Below are 13,926 nucleotides of genomic sequence, written 5' to 3'. Positions count from 1 at the left end.
TCCAAAGGAACCAAACCCAGACGGGACTCTTCAAACAAAACGATGTCTCTTTATTTTAGGTTCATGCCATGTGGATCCAAAATGCAGGGCACATCCCACATTCCTGGGAAGGCTTTTGACTTACAGGAGAAGCAGAATCATTTGGAAACTAGTGTCAACTACCGTATTCAAGTCTAAACACTTAATAAAAAACAAAGGTATTTCTTCTGTTCGCTTTGCGGCTGCATTGTCTTTCCATTGGAGGTTTAAAGAAAAACACCAGTAGAGAAAAATCCAGCTGCATGGATTGAAACAGGAGGTAGACGGTGGAGGAAGGTGGTGGTACCAATAATGCCAGGAGAGTTTAAGCTAGAACCCCAGTGCCCTTTGCCCAACTCAGAAGAAAGTATGGTCTTTCTGGGCTGGACTCACCAGGGATCCCATAAGTAAAGCTACTAGCGCCTCCACTTGTGTGTTTTCTAATGGAAAAACAGGTGAGGAAGCATCATGGCAGGGAAAGGGTCATGAGAAGTGAAACGTTGATGCTGACTTAAAGAATTTTTTTTTTAAAGTAGTTTTTCTTAAACCCCAGTAATCACAGCAGGCAGCCCAGAGTAAAAGTGGCACCAAGTGTTTCATCATGCTGGCACAGGTGATCTGTTATCAGGAGTTGCTTCACCGCAACAGGTAAACCAGTGTTTTATGTGCATTCCTCCCACCTTCGCCCCCCATAGTGACAGTCTATTGTTTAATGCCATCCATCAGCATCCTCTCGCAAGCTCCTACAGGCTCCATCTCCCAAGGCACACCACCATGATGCAGCGCCGCTGCCAGCTCTCTCGACAACCTGCGCCCCAGCACGGGTGAAGGAGAAACGATGAATCATCTCTCCTTTGGAGATTAGCTGTACTGAGAGGTCTTTCATTTGCAATGCGGTTAGTCCTCTTTGCCTCCCTGGGCTGGCAGGAGCGCCTCGACCTGGGGGAACGCACACACTGCACAATGTCTGCGGAGTCGCACAGCAACAGCGCACCCCAGTGTCAGCATCTGAATGCAGCTGTTACCTCCTACCGAGCCACACTGAACAGCTAGGGTGTCTGCAGAGAGGATGCTGCACATCGTTCCTCCGCAACGCTTCCTTATGTGGCCCCGATTTGCCTTTGACCATATTCCACCTCCAAGAGCGTAACAACGAGTAGCTGCCACAAGCATCATCTTTGGCATGAGACAGCTGGCAACACCTCCTCAGCGGGATATTGGATTCGGTCTCTTCCCCCGGTTCTTGTGGCTCGCGATCCAGGCGCTCTGGGATGGTACGTGGGATCGACTGTTTTAACTGATACCGCCCTGATGGAGGTGGTCCCAAGTTCCTTGGCTTCGGATACACGATGGTTATGACACTTACGCAGCCGCAAACAGGGAGTTTGCTCAGTCTCTCGGAAAAGCGATACAGACAAAATCTTCTCCACGTATTAGGATGTCATCTTAGTCCCCCAAAAGGCACAGAATGAACTTCAAGGCAAATGTGAACCGCAGCATATTTAAGGCTTTAGTTTCTTTTAAATAAAAGGAGAAAAAGTCTTAGCTTCCATTTCCTGAGTGCACTTGGGGATGGATATCTCCAAGTGAGATGGGCTCAATGGTTACCCTGTCCACCCTTGGGCTTTGGTCTTTGCATGGTGGCTTAGATGAAGAACCACTGCTGATAGAGATCCAACGGGTTGCAGGAAGCCATGGCCGGGTGCTCGCCTCTCGCGGATAAACACGTGTTAGAAGCCATGTTTCTGATCAGCCGATCCTATGAGAAAAGGAGATTGGGCTGGTGTCCTCCAGAGAGCTTGAGGGGCAACTCAAACTCTGCAGAGGGAGAAATGGAGACAGGAGGAAGCAGGGAGACATACCCCACACCGGTGGCCAGCAGTGGATCCAGGAATGGGGCAGGGAGGGTGGGGCTGTCCCCCTCTGGACCGGAGCCCAGGAGGGAGGTGGGGGGGAATGGGGACAGGACTACTGCTACTGTTTGCCTTTGCCCTCCCTTCCCATTGAATTCAGCAGCCAGGAAAAGGAGCGGAGCAGCAGCAGTGCTCATCCCCGGAGCACTGATGGGCATGAAAGCAGGAGCTTTGGGGAACCCCTGCGCTGAGATCTCACTGCCAAAGGGGGGGTGCAACCGTGTCCCCCACCCCTCCAACCCAAAGCTCCCGCGACTCAGCGCAAGAGATTCAAGGGGTGAGAAGCACTCGCCAGAGTGGCAGGGCCCTGCCGCTCCGCTCACCTGAGTCAGCTCCCACTCCTCGCTTTCGGGCACACGGGAATTTCTCCCCGTGAAGTGACATTCTCCCAGCTCCACCGGCCCGAAGCCGGAGCGGAGGCAGAGCTGCTTGCCGATGTTGTGCCGCAGGTCCTTCTGGGTCGTGTACTCGAAGTACTGGGAACCAAGAGCAGAACGGGGAGAGATGAGGCAGCGCCGTTTGCCTCTCGGATTGCAACCTTATGCAGCAAGACCCCACCTGCCTTCCACGGCACCACCACCAGCGCCCGTCTCTCCCTTCACAGAATCGGAGAACGTGAGGGTTGGGAGGGACCTTAGGGGGTCACATTGAGTCCAACCCCCTGCTCCAAGTAGGACCTGCTGCCTGCCCCGACTCCACTACCTTCCCCCTATTGCTGCTTTCCCCACAGTGCGGGGAATGAATTTAAGACGACCCCCTGGTAGTTAGATTCTACACATGGAAAATGATAGCAGATTCATAATTTTCCACGTACAGTAACTAATTATCAGAGGGGTCACCTAATTAATGGATTCGAGAGTTAATATGATCAGTTTATCTTGTTGTTGCCTGCTTCTCTGGAGGGAGAGGCAGGCAGGGAAAAAACAGGCCACTCTCAGATGCCTTCAACTCCCTGAAAGGGGGCTTGCAAAGAGGCTGGAGTGAAATTGTTCTCAATGGGGGGAGATGACAGAACAAGGAGCAATGCGATCAAGCTGCAGCAAGGTTAAGTTTAGGTTGGATATTAGGAAAAAAATTCTCACCGGGAGGGTAGTAAAGCACTGGAACAGGTTACCTGGAGAGGCGGTGGAGTCTCTGTTCTCGGAGGTTTTTAAGATCCGGCTCAGCAAAGCCTTGGCTGGGATGATGTAGTTGGGGCTGGTCCTGCTTTGAGCAGGGGTTGGACTAGATGTGATCTCCTGAGGTCCCTTCCCACCCTTGTTTTCTATGATTCAATGAATCCACAGAGGACCGAGAAGCACAGAACATCACTGATGCATTACAGCTTCTGCCTCTACTGGGGGGACTTCATTGGGCATCGCTGCAGCCTCCACTGGTGCTGGGGTTCCTCCTTTCCCCAGTGGCTTCCCCAGGGAGATGGGGACTGCTGAGAAATGGCCAACCAGCTTCCTCCCCGACAAACCTGATTGCCTCCCATGCCGTGACAAGGGTACATGATCAGCGGCTTCCTTCCGTGGTTGTTTTCACCGACATCCAAGCAGCTCTTGGTGCCTTCATTTTTAATCTGTAAGCAAAAAGACCAATCAAATTGTGAACAGCTCAGGTTGGAGGCTTCTTCCGTCTTTTGCCATTAGGGACTGGCTCAAGGAGCAGGCTCTGGACTCCACACTGAACCCGAGAAGGCAGCCCAGAAAGTCCCACTGCACACATTTATTCTTTAGGGACTAGGAATTTGTGACTGGGTGTTGCTCAGGGGTCTGGGATCTTGCCATTGCTGTTCCCTGATGGAGGAATTATTTAGACCGAGTTTTGCAAAGCCAAAAAAGCATGCACCACCCAAACTGTACTAGCAGCTTTTGCCTTGAAGTTCACAAAGGCAGGGATCCTCTTTGCGTCTTGCATTTGTACAATGCCTGGCACAGTGGTCCATGAGTAGTACTACAGTAGCATCTACAAACCCAAGGAGAGAGTTCAGCTTAACCAGTGGGATGTTCTCTTGTCTCAGCTTCTTAATGCCTGAAGAGGGTATGGTCTTTCATGTGGCTCTGTTTTCTCAGGCACTGCATGTATTTTCACAGCAGGACTAGGTATTTTTGGCCAGCTAATGCCAAGAACTCCTCATGCTATTTGCAACTGAGCGGGCATCAGTCTCTATCAACTGGGCTTACCAGACTCGAGTACAGTAAGCACTTGGAGACCAGCCCTGCAGGTAATAAGTCACCTGCCTCCTGGCTACACCTGTACTCAGGAATGTCAGAGAGAAGGGTTTGCTCCAGATCAGAATCGCGTCTTATCAGCTCTGGTCTGGTTAGTCGGAGAACCGGCCTTGCCTGTTCCTGTCAAAGAAGAGTGACGGCCTTTTTCATATGCTTCTAACTCTCCTATTGCGAGCTGGAATGAGCTCTGCTCTTCGATTCTCACTCTGCAGGACAAGCCCAACCTGCGTGTTTCTTTTCCCCTTGAGGCAGCTGGCCAGGTCTGGCTGAAGACACCAGCTATTATTAGCAGCCGTGTGAAAAAAAAAAATCACCTTACTCTGCTTGGTGAACCAGTTAGTCTCTAAGGCTGCCCTGTCCTGCCTTATGCCTGACTTTGGATTAACACCTCTAACCACCTCTGTGCTTAGAGATTTAGAGAGCCAACTTTCTCAGCCGGGATGATATAAGCTTATGTCAAATGCTTAACAGGTTGGAACTGAACAAACAGCCTGCCTGCCTACATTGGAAACTTCTCCGCGGTTTGTTTAACTAGAAGGCAAGGCCACTGGGTGGAAACCTCAAAGCACATGGAAGTCCATTGAGCCCTGAGTTTACACTAGATCTGTGCAAACAAGGTGACTACCTAGCCCTAATTGGGAGGGACAGTCCCAGAATGGGAACATCCAGGATGCACAACTCCAAGACAGGATTTGTCCCGGATTGGCAGCATTGTGCAGGGATCCATGGGAAATGGTGCGTTTCCCTTTGCAGGCTGGCAGCCAGGAGCAGGACACAGGGGCTGCCTGTGCATATGCACACCTGTACACATGTATATGGCTGGGAAATACAGCCCAGCAGCCTGGAGAGCAGCTCCCTGCAGAGTAAGTCTATGGCGGGGGGGGGGAGGGCGGGGGCAGATTGAGGCCCCCTGGTAAGGGAGGGAGTGGGGCTGGGTGCACTGCCCAGCTAGGGTGGTGTATGGTGCATGGAGTGGGATGGAGCTAGGGTGACTCGTCCAGGGGTTATGGGACATGGATGGACGGGGCATGGCCCAGCCCTGTGGGGTGGGGTGGGGAGAAGGGACGTGGCGCAGCCCCATGGGGGAAGGCAGCATGGCTCAGATCTGCAGGGGGAGGGGGCATAGCTTGGCCCCAACCCAGCCCCACAGGGGAAAGGGGACATGGCCCAGTCCATCCAGCATGGGGGAAAGGCATGGCCTGGCCTCATGCAGCCATGGAAGCAGGGGGAGATGGCGTGACCTGGCCCCAACCTGCAGCACGGGGACGACAGTTTAAGAATTTGTGTGGGAGGGTAGCTGTATTTATTGCCACCTTTCCCCTGCCACCAAATTCCCTGATCCATGGGGACACCTACGGTTTCACAGGCCACATTTGGCCCGTGAGCCAGAGGTTAAACACCCCTGGTCTAGAGAATTTCCTTTGTGGCTTGCCCTTCTCAGTGGATTTTTGTGGGCTCCAGAGCATGAGACCCCGGCAGGGGGGATCCTGCAGCAGCACCAGTGTGCGTCTACCGACCTGACCTGTGTCTAGGAAAGTTGGGTCTTCCATTCAAGTACTAACCGGAGCCAACCCTGCTTAGTTTCCAAGATCAGGCGTGTTCGGGGTATGGGAAGTGACATTGAACCAAGGGAAGCGAGCGGGAACCCAGAGCCACGTGCACTTACTGCTCCGTAGAACGTGGGGGTCAGGTCTGGGATGAAGATCTCGGGGTAGATGGTTTGGAGGTACCAGGTGAAGTTCTTGCAGTGCAGCTGCTGTTTGAGGTTGAGCCTCTCTGTAATGTCACCATACGTTTTCTATCAACAAAATCAGGCAAGAAAATTAAACTGACTTCCATGGAAAGCAACCATACAAATCCCCGCATGCCCCTTACCAGGCTTCCCACCAGGCATCAGAAAGGCAGGTCCCATCTTAGCCCTTCTTGGGAATCTATATCTTTCCTTCTTAGCACGCTAAGGAGGCAAAACAGCCCCCAAAAGGGGAAGTCTCCCAGGACAATGCGTCACTGGAAAACACGGCTCAGACAGCACAAGGCATTTTGGATCCAGTCCAGATTTGGGCCCCGATAAGAGACCAGTGAAAAATGCAAATCGTGGTTTCTTGACAAACCCAGAAAAAAAAAAAAAAAGAAATATCATTTTTATTTGGCACAAACACAAAACACATGGAAAGCTTCCTTTATGATCAAGCAGATTGTTCTGGTTCCCCCAAATCCTTAGTTTCAGTTCTGACCTTTCAAGAAAAGAAAAATACATTTGAGAACTAATAATGTCGAGAGCAAAAAACCCAAAATATTCTGGGTCTGAAAGCGCAAAAATCTGTCTGCTTCGAATGTCAGAATCTGGATGCTGCTGAAAATGAAACACTGGAGGAACCAAAATGCATCGCACTGTGTTTTGCTGTGGCCAAATCTGCATTTGCCACAAAAAAAAAGAGTGAGAGAAAAAAATATTTGCCTCATTCTGATCTGGACCCAACTGGTTGAGTGGGAATTGGGCACAGCCCCCTGTCCTTTGATGCAATGGTCCCACCATCTTTACCGGGACCTTGAGGATGACGCTAAGGATCGATGCCCAGTCAAAGGCTGCCACCTTCTCTGCTGAAGAAGGCAATGGAGGTGACATCTAGAACCAGGCTCCTTACCTCCTTGGCCATCTGTGAGGCCTGCTGGTTTCTCCTGTAGAAGATTTCCTTGTAGCCGTCCATCCAGACCTCCGCCAGACGCACCTGGTTCCGGGAAATGACTTGCGTTCCCTTTGGGAAGGTGTGGGGGCTCTTGGAGCGAAACACGTGCCCCACGACGGAGCAGGGGAGGATCTCCAGCTGCCCCCCGCACTGCCAGACCTGCAGCAGGAGGAAGCCCCAAGGACAACAGCTTTCAGAGAGAGCCTCAGCCAAGCCCAGCTTTGCTTCAAGAAAGGGTGCGATGTACAGAACTGGACCAGCCCGATGCCTGGTAGCACGTGCTTTGGGCTGTTTTATTACAGCATGTAGTGTGATAACACCTTCACACACACGCGCGACCTGGAGCTGCACTCACAGCTTGCAGTTAAGAGCCGTTTAACATTACCCCTTGCTCTTACCCTGAAGGACATTTCCACGTTCTCCCCTCCCCAGATCTCCATCTGATCGTCGTAGGAGCCAATGTGTTCGAAGTAGGACTTGGAGATTGAAAAGAGGCCACCGGCGAAGGTCGGGGACCTGAGGGGACACGGGAGCAGAGTGTAAGGAACAGTACGGAGCGCTCTTCCATTGTGCTTCTTGCTGCTCCGCCTGGCGAGTGTATTGTCTCCAGCCTATGGAGGTGCACTTGGGGGCTGAACTTTGCTGCAGCTGCTCGCCTCCATAACAGCATTGCATTGGTCCGTGCTTTGTATTACAGAAGGACGAGGTTCTCCCCCACGGTCAGGCCCCTTTAAGAGCCATCTGCAGGTGACTCCCCCAAGGACATGTCAAGTCACGGCTGAAAATCCCTATTGTTGCTTCTACTATGGTAGCATCCAAAACATCTGTTTCCAGAAACGGGTAGGGGTAGGGATGGTGTCTAGAGCGCTCTACACCCCAGCCAACTGTTGCAAGATAGCACAGTGCCACCGCATCTCCAAGTGCTTTGCTTGGTTTGCTTCCCAGAGACAAACATCTGTCCTCATGGCTAAAGAAAAGCAGAGCATTTGCAAAGGCCTTTAATGGGAAAGGCTGGTCCAGTTCTCTGCTCCGGTTCGGTTCCCCGCTCTGGTGGGCTCTCTGTTGGACCACGAACAGTTGCTTGGCCTCTCTGCTCTGCAATGTGGGGATCCCCAGCCTGCCTCAGAGGAGGGGCTGGGGAACAAGGGATTACATACCCGAAAGAGAGAAGCTAAGGGTTGACACTGGATGTGCCTGGGACCCGGAGGGCTGGTCACTGGGCCTCTCTTTGGGACAAGGCAAAGCCTGGGGTATCATCACCGAAAGCCAATAGCAGAATGGAGGGGCAGAGCTGGGGGCCGCGCAGTGACTGAGCTTTTCATACCGGTTTCCCTTTCTAATCGCTTGCATCTGATCTCTGGACAAGGCTGGAACAGACACTGGCTTTCATAGGACAAGAGAAGAAAAGCCCGCACTGAATGAGGAGCCAGTGGAGATTAGATGCTGCTGGAAGCTGAGTTACCGGCCTTCTTAAAAGGGACCTTTATTGAGGCCGCAACGTCTCCCATCTGACCTTCGCACAAAGCGGAGCTGTATTCCAGGCCAAGGGACGGGGTTGCGTGGGCCAAAAGCTGGTGTTGAATGTCTTTGCTTGGGAATTCAAGGTTGTTCTGCATTTAAAGGGCCGGAGGCTGGCTACCCTTGTCTGTCGCTGCCTGTGCCAGCTGGGCTACAGGCTGGCAGGCTTTGGAAGTGACCAAGCGGGCTCTTTTCTAGCAAGCAACAAAGGAATTCTTGGCATATCAGGGGCAAATGACCAGAGTACGATCCAGCCAGCCTTGCCTGGCTCCTGTCCCGGTATCAAAGCTGTGCGTTCCCTCGTGCCCCTCTTGAAATGCTTTCGTGGAGGTTATTTCTGTTCACCTGGGAACAGAGGTGATGTCTACACGAGAAACGCTCTGCAGGGAGGGCGAGCCCAGCTACCTCTCCTACAGGGGCAGTGTAGACGTGCGCTTCCGCACTACCCCTCATCGGGGTTCCCCAAGCAGGGACGGGAATACCAGGAACAGCACGTTCCTTAGTATCGCTGCCTCTACACCGGGTCTTTGGCTTGTAGAGGAATTGCAACCTCCTCCACCTCCCCACCAATATCACTCTATTGCCGTTTGTTGGGCAGACCTGATGTTTGCCCGAACAGCTGCATTGGTTAGGGGTATGCTCTGAACAGATACCACCATGCTGAGGAAGGGCCCAGCGTGAATGCACCAGTGCTTGCAAAGAGCCGCTTCCTGCCTACCAAGCAGCTCCTACAGTGTCTGCTTTCCACTCCAAAAGGGAAAAAAAAGGCCTTTATGTAAAATATGTGGTGCAGGCAATACCCTTCCCCCAGCCAACCAACCCAGCTACTTACAGGGCACTCAAATGACTGGGTTTCCAAGATCAGCGCAGAGATGAAGAGACAGTAATTAAGCTCTTAATGAGAGACTGAAAGCAAGGCCTGTCTGGAGCCTAAGGTGATTAAGAGCTCCTTTCGTTTCATAGGAACAAAGTTCATCCCTCATTCACTGAACCCAAAACAGAGGTTTTCTCACCACCCCACTTCTCCTCTGGCCTGAAGGCTCAGATATGCTGTGCTGGCATCTACCTTGGCTCTAAGGCTGGGGCGGGCAAAATGCGGCCCGGGGGCCGGATGCGGCCTGCCAGTCCATTCTTTCCGGCCTGCGGGGCCCCTTAAAAAATTTAGAAAATTAATACTTATCTGCCCTGGGCTGCCTGTCATGCGGCCCTCAATGGCTTGCCAAAACTCAGTAAGCAGCTCTCTGCCCAAAATAATTGCCCGCCCCTGCTCTAAGGACTGGAAGCTATTTGAGACCTTGCCCCATGGGGAATCCCGCTCCCGTCAGAGCCTATGAAGAAGGAGAAAAGATCTGAAGAGTCACCAATGGCTTTGGATGCTTTTGCGAAGTTCCCAGCTTGGGCATACAGGTGTCTGGGGTATGAAAGGCTCAGAGGCAAATCAGCCATAGGGCTCAACACCTCCAAAACCAGATCTCCAAGTTGGCTTTGCAGCTACCTATTCAAGACCTTCAGCTGCAGGGTCAAAGCAGACACCTCCCCAGGAGGACACAAATGGCTTGCAGAGGACGCCTGAGATTTGCCTTTTCTTAGGGAAAGAGGAGGTGCAGGCTAAAAAGCCCATTTAGCATTTATTAACTCCACCCTTGAAATGCCGAGACACTGGATGCTCCCATCCCAGGCAGCATGTGGCAACACCCCCCAAGGCACTTGTTTAGCACTTACTTGATTGGGTAGGTCTCATCTTTCCTCCTCTGCTTCTCATGGGGAGGGATGGCCTCCCAGCCGAAGGTGAGGCTCCAGTCGAAGTTCCCCCGGCTGTGCTGCTTCCCGTACTGGATGGGCTTGGAGAACTCAAAGGTGTTCAGGTCGATGGTGGTAATGTCGGGGCTCACGACCGCAGTGGGCTCCTCGGCAATGCGGTACAAGAGAGGCTCCAGCCAGCCGTGGAAGCACTCACCTGGGGAGCAGTGAGGAAGGAGGAGGATTTTGCCACTACTGCTTTGCTTGCAAGGCTTGAAAGGGAGGTCCTCAACTCTCACGCTGGCCCTAGGCTCCCCAGTTAGATGCAAGTGGAAGCACTTTTGGGGGGGGGAGGGTCTGTGGGGTTGAGAGAGCTCCTAACAATATCTGGGGGAACATCTCAGTGACACAAGACAAACGGCAGAAGAGTCAGGCGAAGAAGGAGTTGACTCTACCCCTTGCTCAGACACCTGAGAAAAGCAGCCAGATCGCTTTGGGCGTTCCCTAAATTTCATGGCAGGTCTCCTTATGCTGGTGGCAGACCTGTTTGCCTGGAGGCAGCTGGGCTCTCTGGCAGTGTAAATAGAAATTGGGAGTGGTTCCTGCATGGACACTTTGTCTGCCTTCCAGCAGCCAAGTGCAGCGTGGCACAAGCCAAGGCTTGGGTGGACGTTACTGAGAGAAACCCAGGAGGGGAGAGGGAGCACAACAGAAAATGCAGGAGCCCAAGTGACTTCCTCACCCACCTGCCTTTTCTTACAACGGGGGGTGGCAGGGAGCTAGTAATAAGTGCTCAAGTGGGCATCACTGTAATGACCCCGGCACGCCGGGGGGCATGGAGGCTGCACCACTCCTGGGAAAGGAAGTCAGCGCTCCCTAGCTCTGGTCTGCGTCTTTCCACTGTTCCATCTCCGAGCGCTTGAGAAAGAAGGCTATTGTTATTAGCCCCATTTTACAGAAACCAAGGCACAGGAAAGGGACTTGGCCAAGGCCAACCAAGAAGCCTGTGGCAGGGCTGGGGGTAGAGCCCTTCTCTCTCAAGTCCCACTCCTGTGCCCCGTCTGCCAGGCTGCACGAGAGGTGTGAAGCCGATGCCAGAGCCCGGCTGTACTTACAGTGAGCATCCAGGAAGGTGAGAACGTCTCCAGCCGCCACGCTGGCGCCGAGCAGCCGTGCTGTTATTAACCCCTTCCTCTCCTTCTGCCGCACTACTCTCACAATCTGCAGCTGCTTCACGTAGAGATCCAGCTGGTCCTTTAGGTACTCTGAAAGGGACCGTTTCCTTGCGTTACAGGGGATGCGAAGGGTCACGATTTGCAAGGTACTGTCGGTAGCAAAGCATCCAACTAGCTTGGCAGGTAATATTAGGGTGGGCTTAATTTGTGTGTTAAGGCAAGAACAGAACTGGGGAGACCAGAGTCCAAGCCCAGGCCTCTACCTTCAAGCTGCCCTGCTCTTCTAGACCTGCCTTACCCTGGGGGCAAGCCTCTCCTGGCCCCTGGGACTCATCCTCCCTCGAATGCCAAGGGCATGTCTGCAGAGCAGCTCGCACAGACCTGCCGAAGCTAGGTCAGAAGTAGCCAGCCTGGGGAGTGCTAGCAGTGTAGACGTGTCAGCACTGAGCTCAGAGTGCTGCAGAGCTGGCTGGAGAAGTCCACCCTGACCTCTATCAGCACTCAAGGACAAGAGGGTGCCTTGTCCATTAACGCTAGCTCGGGATGTCCACACCGGCTGCAGCAGTGACACATCCATGTTGCTGACCCCAAAGCTGTGCACAGCTCGGGGTACGTGGCATGTACGAGAGGTGCGTGTGTGTGCGCGCGCACATGTAAAGGATGCAGATAGCACATGTAGCAGAACAACCATAAAGCTTTGGGGAAAAACAGATGCAACTATTTTCAGGCCTGGTTTACACCTCCATGTTTTGCCAGTGCTGCTGTGTGGCTTAGGGGCATGGAATAAAGAAAATCATACAGTCCCACCAACACAGTTAAGCCTGGGGAGGAAAAAAACCTCCTATAAACACAGTTTTAAAAAGAGAACAAGGCGTTCGACTGATACAAATCATAGCAGTTGGGTCATTGCTTTAAAGTACACAGAGTGTAGCTGCTGGTGTTAAGCTGCATCTCTACTAGAGGAGTTCAGTATAACTCCATCAGCAAAATGTTTTATGTACAAGCAAACTACTCTCTAACTGATCCTACACAGAACCCTTCTCCCCTACCCTTATTCCATTAAAAAAAAAGAGCTTGGAAAAGTCCATGGAAAAGTACATGGAAATCCATGGAAAAGGACAACTTTATTTTAAAAATCCACTTCCCTCTACTGAGCTGAGGGGATGAGGAAGGGAAAAAAAGTTTCATGGCAAGAAAAAGGATTTAAATCTTGCCCATAGGGTCCAGAGACTCAAAGCAACTTCCCTGATTTTCTTCAGATTCTCTGCTCAAATTCATTCCTAGTTACAGGGGAGAATACCGCCCCCCCCCCCCGAGACTTCCTTTATTAGATGTAAAAGCAGGGCTGAAAGGGGAAAGTACCCTGCAAGCCAAACTCCAGGACAGTTCCTGGAGCTCCGACGCCCCCAGACCTCTCCCCAGAGAGAGATTAGTCTGGGATTAGACAGAGCCACCAAGTTCAAAAAACAAAGTCTCTTGACGTGTAGTTAAAACACCACCCTGGCCAAGCTGATGAATTGTCACTGGGGGAAAAAAATGCAACTTGCTCGGAGGTAGGGCTCCGGCTCAGACTTGCGTGCACAAAAGGGAAAGACCTGGGATTTTCCCCTTCTGACCAGATGTTACCAGGGGAGACAAAGGCGTCGGAGGAGGTGAACGGCGAAGCAGAGCAGAACAAGCCAAGGAAGAAACAAGGGCAGCCGGAAGAGATCCTCGTGGTTTGACAAGAAGCCGGATTTAACGGTGTACGTGTGCATGCACATGCCGGTAGATGAGACTCTCGCATGCAGGCAGGCAATGTTCCATCCCCTGAGCAAATCTCTGCAGCCAAGGTACTTCAGTGCCATGCTCTGAGCTAGCCAACCCCCTTGCGATATTGATGTGCCTCAATTCTCCCAGCCGCTGCAATGTGCAAAAGCACTGTCACCCCCTTTTTACCCACGGGGTGCTGAGGCCCAGAGAGATTAAGTGAAGTGGCCAAGTCTCAGGGGGAGGCTGTGGCAGGGAGCACATTTGAGTTACAAATCCCAGCTAGTAACCTAACTGCCGGAGCATGCTAGGCGGGGTGACAACGAGACAGAGAGACTCCTCGGGGCTATAAAAATGAACTCCCAGCTCTCATTACATTGTAGGATGCAGCAGGGAACAGCCACGCTAAGGGAAGCGCATGCTACCTGACGGCACTCAGGCTTGCAAGGCATGCGGTGACCACAGACTGCTGCTGCAGTTAGGCAGGAAGCGGCGAGCAAGCGACTGCGGGTTTGTTTTTTCAGAGCGACCGAGAATGATAGCTGGGGGAGATACTTGAGCTGACAATTACGGCAGAGTTTAGCCTCGCCAGCACCTGAAGCACAACAGGAAGCTGCGGCTGAGCAGAACAGGCACATCGCAGTGAGAGAGACCACGTTTTGGAGTGGCAGGCAGGATTTCTGAGTTCTTTCCTCCGCTTTTGCGGCTGGCGGATTCATTTCTCTCTTTGCCTCCGTTTTCCTACCCAGGTCAGAGTGGGCGTCTTTAGATGGCAAGGTTTTGGGGATGAGGACCAACGTACAGCCCCTAGCACAGCGGGCCTCTGGCAGCTCCGATAATGTAGAACTGCTGCTATGATCTGCCTGTCTGGGAAGGCAGTGAAGACTCATCATTAGCACTAGGTCACAGC

General features: G+C 52.5%; 1 protein-coding gene across 6 annotated transcripts in view; it reads right to left on the bottom strand.

The window, feature by feature from the left end:
* Window positions 1-29: 29 nt before the first annotated feature.
* Window positions 30-13,926, bottom strand: part of GALNT6 (polypeptide N-acetylgalactosaminyltransferase 6) — a 31,475-nt gene continuing 17,578 nt past the window's right edge. For all 6 annotated transcript variants that reach the window (XM_006275692.4, XM_019481083.2, XM_019481087.2 and 3 more), the window contains 8 exons: window positions 11,208-11,357; window positions 10,075-10,309; window positions 7,233-7,350; window positions 6,793-6,993; window positions 5,814-5,945; window positions 3,394-3,495; window positions 2,255-2,407; window positions 30-1,777 (listed from right to left, as the gene is read on the bottom strand). In XM_006275692.4, coding sequence (XP_006275754.3) covers window positions 1,664-1,777; window positions 2,255-2,407; window positions 3,394-3,495; window positions 5,814-5,945; window positions 6,793-6,993; window positions 7,233-7,350; window positions 10,075-10,309; window positions 11,208-11,357 — 1,205 coding nt within the window. In that variant the 3' untranslated portion in view covers window positions 30-1,663. The remainder of the gene's footprint in view (window positions 1,778-2,254; window positions 2,408-3,393; window positions 3,496-5,813; window positions 5,946-6,792; window positions 6,994-7,232; window positions 7,351-10,074; window positions 10,310-11,207; window positions 11,358-13,926) is intronic.

Source organism: Alligator mississippiensis, chromosome 15 (genome assembly GCF_030867095.1).
Source record: "Alligator mississippiensis isolate rAllMis1 chromosome 15, rAllMis1, whole genome shotgun sequence".
Classification (NCBI taxonomy): Eukaryota; Metazoa; Chordata; order Crocodylia; family Alligatoridae; genus Alligator; species Alligator mississippiensis.
Note: the sequence above shows the minus strand (reverse complement) of the source record. Positions and strands in the feature narration are given on the sequence as shown.